General features: G+C 40.0%; 1 protein-coding gene across 1 annotated transcript; it reads right to left on the bottom strand.

The window, feature by feature from the left end:
- On the bottom strand, window positions 1–4,084 carry LOC140774243 (BTB/POZ domain-containing protein At3g49900). The gene is made up of 4 exons (XM_073117157.1): window positions 3,707–4,084; window positions 3,512–3,581; window positions 2,324–2,839; window positions 1–1,429 (listed from the first exon to the last, which is right to left on the bottom strand). Exons 1-4 carry the CDS (start codon window positions 3,934–3,936, stop codon window positions 755–757), a joined length of 1,491 nt encoding a protein of 496 aa, XP_072973258.1. The 5' UTR covers window positions 3,937–4,084; the 3' UTR covers window positions 1–754.
- Between the last annotated feature and the right edge of the window lie 2,687 nt (window positions 4,085–6,771).

Here is a 6,771-nt window from a genome sequence, read left to right as displayed (position 1 = left end):
TTGGTATACTAGAAGAAGCTAAATCATTCTTTAATTACTGCCTCATATGAATGAGGGTTAAATGTAAGGGTGTAAACAAGCCAAGCCTAAGCCGAAGCCGGCTCGAAATTAATTTGGAGCCTTAGAATTGGGCTCTAGCTTGGCTCAACTCAACTCGAGCCGAGCCCGAGCCAGGCTAGGCTAGACCAAGATTGGGCTTGAGCTTGAGCCTGAAATAACCCTATTTTCAAACCTTATTTAAGTCATGCTGGATCAAGCTGGACCATGCTAGATCGAGCCCAAGTCGAGCCAAAGAAGGAGGAGGAGGAGGAGGAGGAGGAGGCGGGCTGGTGGGGCATCGCGACAGCTTGCAGTTGTCGAAGGAGAAGGCGGCACCGCGACGACACGCGACGAGTTGCCGCTATCGAAGGAGGAGACGGCGGCACCACTGTGGCACTGCGGCGACTTGCTGTTGCCGAAGGAGGAGGAGGCAGCAGCCGTGGCACTACTGCTGTAGAAGAAGAAAAAAGAGGAGGAGGAAGATTTTAGCGGCTCGAGCTCAGCTCAGCTCTGACCGAGTTGAACCAAACTCAAGCTTCAACCGAGCCAAGCCCGAGCCGCTCGTTGAGCTTGACAGGATTCAGCTAGTCATTTAGATAAAATATCCTACCTGTGCCAAAAGCAAACTAATAAACATCCTTGTTAAAAGAAAATTTCTAGAGTAAACTAGAAGTTGAACACAATCCACAGTTAAAACTAGTCAATCCAATTAATTTCAACCAAAAGACCGGTTTCTCCTGTGCCCCGGCCTCTTCTCTTTCTCCTCTCCAACGCCACAACCCTCTGCCTGGTGATCACCACCATTTCCGCACTCCCTATTCCTCGAAAACATACTCTTCAACCCCCTCACCAACTTCGCCCCAAACCCCCTTCCATTCTTCTCATCCCTCACCTCCTCACCACCCGCCTTCTCCCTCACAATCCTAAAACTCGCCGACCTCACCGAATCGATCGCCGCGTTATTCTTCTCCTTTATCTCCTTCTTCTCCTCCGACCTCCTCAAACGCCTCCGAAGGCCCCTCAGCTCGCGCTCGAGGCTCTCGATGCGGAAGCTGGTGGCCTCCATGGAGGCGCGTATGTGAGCGGACTGGCGCACGACGGCGTCGCGGCGGAGGATGGTGCCGAGCGTCACGTTGGGATTGGCGGGGTTGGCGAGGGGGAGATGGGGTTCGTCGGGGTGCTTGGTGGCCGTTGTGGTGGCGGCGGCGGCGTGGTGGAAGAGGGAGCGGTGGGCGTGGAGTTGCTCGACCAGCATGGCCTGGACGACGAAGCGGAGAGGGAGGCGGGGGTTCTGGATGAGGTGCATGAAGTGATGGTGGGAGAGGTTGGTCGAGCTGATGCTGTGGCAGAGACGGGTCTTGTCGTCTTCCGAGATCTTGCCTTTGTGCTTCTGTTGGGATGAATTAGTGAAGGCGATGTGAGATAGGAGCAACTCACAAGTCACAACCAGTCTAATTAAATAATAGTTCTTATCTTGCAAATAAATAAGCTTTAATTATATGACTTATTATCGCATTGCATCTCTGAAAAATAAACTTATATATTATTTAAAATAATACAATCTTAACCCTTATTTGCCAGAGGTGTAATGTGATATTAGATCATATACAATGCAGAGGATGAAAAATATAATTGAAATGATTAAAATACGTTTCAACCCTGCGTTTAGGCCAAGTTTCACTCTCTGAATTTCTCATGCATGGCAATTAATTCCAAGAAGGTTCTAACTCATCAGTAATTGCCTAACAATCACTACTGATAATGTAAAATGATCCAAATATCTCTTTTAATTTAGAATAATCAGTTAGAATTTATGAAACGGATGAATTTTATACTTCCTCAGTTTTACCTCATTTCTAAAATTTAGCTATTGCAGCATTTCCAAAATGAGACGCAATCTGAGTCAAAAAGTTGATAATTTTCATTAAAAAATACTTTCATCTATATTTCTTAACAAAAATCTAACAATTGTATATAGATTAAAAGAATGAGATAATAAAGTATAAAAAATATATTTGGATTTTTTAGCATGTATGCTCTTATAAAATCCCTTATTTATGTATATACCCTTTAAAGTTGATATTTTACTCTAATTTAAAACTATCTTCACTTCTTTTTCACCTTAACAACTGGATAATTTACCTAAATTTTCTGCAACTTGCAGCCTATTCAAATGACCATCCCTACCCTCCTTGCAGATCTCAAAGGCCAACTATCTAACAGTAAAGATCCAATGGCACGAATCGCAAATCTACGCAAAAGAAGAAGGGCAACAAAGCTTTACCTCAAGATAGTGGTCCACGATCCTGTAGAGCAGATCATGATCGTGCTCGAATCGCGCCCGCATCGCCTCGGCGACCAACACCATCTCCTCCACCGACAGCGCCGCCACGTCATCGAGCCACCCCTCGTCGCCGCCGGATCCTTCCAGCACCTCCACGCACCGGACGATGAGCCGCGCCGCCGACCCCGCAGCCTCGCCTCCGAGCAGTGCCGCGCAAGCGCGGAGCACATGCGCCGCTTGGCCGGCGTCCGTGGCCACCTCCTGGAAGAAGTAGTCGTCCGTCCGGCTCACGAACCCACCGCAGCGGCCGCCGTCGTCGTCCGTCATCTCGAGCCAGTCCGCCGTCGCCCTTAGGGCGGCGAGGTTCGACGGCGTCAGGGCGACGTTTGAGCCGTAGCAGGAGGTGATGACGTCGGCGAAGGAGTCCGCCGTTAATCCTGAAGGCGGGGCGATGGTGACGTCCGAGGATTCCGTTAGGTGCCGTTCGAGGTAGCCACTCCGCGATGTTATCAGATGCTGTTCAGAGAAAAAAGTCGATTTCATAAGAAAGGTAATTCCGGTCACTGATATTATCACCCCCAGTTTATCATTGGTCCATCTGTCAATCTACTTGCAAAGCGACTTATTTTATGGGTTTTTTGCATCTGTACTCCTCTAAAGCCATTAACTAATGCCTGCACTGATCCAAATAGGGGACTTTATTCGATGCAGCCAGATGTAAATTGATTTAAGAGAAGGGAGGTGGAGTTATGAAAAGAAGGGGTGAAAATATTGATGAATCCAAAAAAAACGGAGAGGGGCATTAAGGTGGGAATTGAATGAGGACAGTTTGTCATCAATTATTTTGACGAAAATTACCACTGGATACTGCTAATAGTGGGGGAAATTGTCGGGTACTTTTCATAGTAACAGGCCCCATTTAATTGAGACCGTCCGATCTCGATCCAACGGAGAGGGTGTCAGAGTCTTGTTGGATAGTGGTAGCCTGTTTTATTAGTTGATTAGAATTATTATATATATATATATATATATACACATATATAAATTATGAAATGAGAAATAGCTACAAGATCTGGTTCTCCTTTTACCTTGACTGGTTTTATTACATGCATTTTCCAACAAATAAAATCTTAATTTCTTTGATGAAAATTGAAATTTATATGCTTTAATTCAGATTTGAGATCTTACCCTGTGAAGATGGAAACTTTGATCTTGTATTCGGATAATAATATCTGTCTTACATCCATTTTTTCGTGACCTATCAAGAAAGAAAAATAAGGAAAAATGATTACATAACAATATAAAATGACTCTAAATTTAAAGAATTATAGTGTATGAAGAGGAAAAAAAGGGAAGAGAGATAAGGAGATAAATTATACATACCATCCTTCAACTATGCTTCGAAGTGATGGCGGAGGCCGCGATGACTGCAGCGAAGAAGAGCGAGAATTGAAGCGATCTTCTTCTTCTTCTTCTTCTTCTTCTTCTTCTTCTTCTTCTTCTTCTTCTTCTTCTTCTTCCTCCTCCTCCTCCTCCTCTTCCTCTTCTTCTTCTTGATCATCTTCATATATGGTGTCTACCACGCCCAACTCTTGCCAAACTCTCATTTCCATTTCTCTCCCAATAATTTTTTCTCGGCCTATTCCTTCTCCTCTCCTTCCTCCCTTCTAACTCTCCGCGGAGGAGCACAGGTTTCCAGGGTTGCCGCAGTTATCTCTGCCATTGCTATAAGACTAAGGGGTGGAGTTAAATGGGGTGGTCATTGAATGCATGCATGTGAACCCCCATAAATGTGGTGCACCCTCATCTTACAATATCATACTAAAGGAGATTCAGAGGTTTGAATCTTCTGCCATTTTTTTTTTGTTTCTTTCGGAACTTTTTGCATATATGCTCCTGGATTTGGTTCACTGATGGATTTGGTTTATTTGTAAGTGATTAATTATCTTAATGAGCTTGCTAGATTTAGACAAAGTTCCAAGTTTTGCCTTTGGATCGTTTTTGTTAGACCTAATTAGAAAAAGACTCCTCCCTTTGTCAGTATAATCCAGTATATTTTTTTAGAGAAAATATATTTTACTTTCTCCCTTTGGTTAGGCTAAATTTTAAAGAATCTTCTTGAATTTTTATTAGTGCCACCTATAAAATAATCCAGTATATTTATCTCATCTTATTATTTTCTTTTTCTTCTCCCACTCTCTATCCAATCAGGGTGGATTGAGATAAAGAAAGCACAAGACAAAAGGATTTTCGTAAATAAAATTAATATTTTAATTAGTTATTGTTAAATTAAAATGGTATTTTAGTCTTTTTAATTAAAACTATAAGATGGTTATAAGCTTTGACTATGGAGGTTTAAAGATTTTTGGAAACTATATCAACTATACCTTATATTTTACTTTTGTTATTATTTATACCTACCATATACATTTTACTTAAAATACCTTAAAAACTACTCTACCATTAATTTTCTTAATTGCCAGTTATGAAAAATAAGTAATGCCCTTGAATAAAAATTTGTAGTTAGAATAAAATTAAATGTGAACTAGATTTTAAAGCCAAATGTGAGGTAGATTAAATATTTTAACTTTTTCTTTTAAAAGTTAAACGAAACATTCTCTATTCTATTTAATTACGTACTGTTATGATAAAATTAACCTGGAGCCTTTTAATTTGAATAATTTTAGGCAAAATGTATGGATCTAATGATAATAGTGTCAACGATGGATGAACAAAATTCAGAATGTTTTTGATAGATTTTCCAAAAAATAATTCACATTTTTCTTTATAAAAGTGACTTCTTAAAACAAAGAGTGGTCCACCTTTTATTTGTGTGTAGAAGTACGTGGAATTCAATTAAAAAAGCATTAATGTGAAGCTGAGTACTTGGAAGTAACTCATAAACTAGTTCCTTTTTTCAGTAGAATTTCTACTACCAGTTGGAGATCTGGGCTTAGGTTTTAAATCCCTGTCCAATATCCCTCTTCAATTTGCTGATCAATTGCCAGAAATGAATGATTCAAATGCTTAGCTAATATGGATAAATCTAAGTATACATCTCTCTTTTTTCTGAACCATTGAAACTTAAAAGGATCGAATATACCTGATAGTTAATGGATTTAAACACAATAGTTAAATTTCAGATATATACCTGGTTAAATGGATCATTGGACCAATTAAGAGGGTGTGCTATTAACAAGCTCAGATCCACCCATCCAGCTGCCATTTATGTCTTCGTACTCTTACATCAATTATGACCCATCCATGTCTGTACATCCCAACCATGAAATGCGACCTACTCCTTATCAGTGTAAAAGATAAAAATTATCCTCTTCTAACCAGTGTGGTAATTAAGCATGCATTTGGTATCAATTGATCGTCTTTTGTTTTCATTTTTTTTCCTTTTGTTTGTTTTTTTTTTTCAATTGATCAACATTCTTAGATAGAAATTTCATTCAAGAGTAGGATTACCAAAAAAAAGAGAAATCCCACAGTGGATCCATTCTTTAGATATACGATCACGAAGATCAAAACTGGCAAGATCATGAGCAGCAATATTGTTGACTTTGCTCTTGAAGGAACCTTAATGGTATGAAACACGGCTATCTGCCTAATACTTTTTAGAATTAAAGAAGAAATACGCTAATCCATAGAGTGGGCATAACCATTATGTAATAGCCCCTACAAAAATAAATAAATAAAATAATAATAATAATAATAATAATAATAATAATAATAATAATAATAATAATATATTTCTCGACACGTTCCCCACTATCCCTTATTCTCCCCTCCCTATCTTCTCTCTCCCCCTCTCTCTAATACGACTTCGTGGGATTAAATTCATTTGTGACACATTGGGCTATAGGGTTAAGCCTATTTATTTAGTTATTTATTTGCATTCTATTTGGCAGCTACCTTGTTGGTTAAGTTATGAATCAAGTACCTATTAAATATGGACTCAACTTGTTAATTGAATAATTGAGTCTAGTAAAATCGATTAAATATTTTAGTCAAGTCATGAGTTGTATTGGGAACCCAAGTTCAACTCAGGCTAGTCGAGTTGTATTGATTGATTGAGTGATTATCTTGGTCGGTCTAGGATTAGCCTCTATAAATATGTGGATAAAACCCTAATCTGGGTATTATCTCATTATTGGATTGCTTCGTCGCTCCGTACCTCTCTCTATGTCTATCACTTGGTTGTCAGCCTCATATTCTCCACCACCATTGTTAGTTCGGTCTCTTCTAGTCTCTAGCCTTCCTTTTCTCCTTCTCTACTTCTCATTCAACCTTGATTCACTAACCCTACTAAAAAAGCAAGACAGATTTGCACCAGAATGGCCATCAAAGGTAACAATGTGCAAATCGATCCAAGTAGATACGATCTTGATTCATCGAGTTGTATCACCCTCCGACCTCCGTTTACTCTTTCAAAGATATCTTCC

The sequence above is a fragment of the Typha angustifolia genome, chromosome 13 (genome assembly GCF_048772165.1).
Source record: "Typha angustifolia cultivar Huaian chromosome 13, ASM4877216v1, whole genome shotgun sequence".
In the NCBI taxonomy this organism is placed as follows: domain Eukaryota; kingdom Viridiplantae; phylum Streptophyta; class Magnoliopsida; order Poales; family Typhaceae; genus Typha; species Typha angustifolia.
Note: the sequence above shows the minus strand (reverse complement) of the source record. Positions and strands in the feature narration are given on the sequence as shown.

Coding starts and splice junctions, on each gene's coding strand:
- LOC140774243 (XM_073117157.1), bottom strand. CDS start 3,936: ATGGAAATGAGAGTTTGGCAAGAGTTGGGCGTGGTAGACACCATATAT. Junction 3,582..3,706: donor CGAAGCATAGTTGAAGGATG/GTATGTATAATT, acceptor CTTTCTTGATAG/GTCACGAAAAAATGGATGTA. Junction 1,430..2,323: donor TCGTGGACCACTATCTTGAG/GTAAAGCTTTGT, acceptor TCATCCCAACAG/AAGCACAAAGGCAAGATCTC.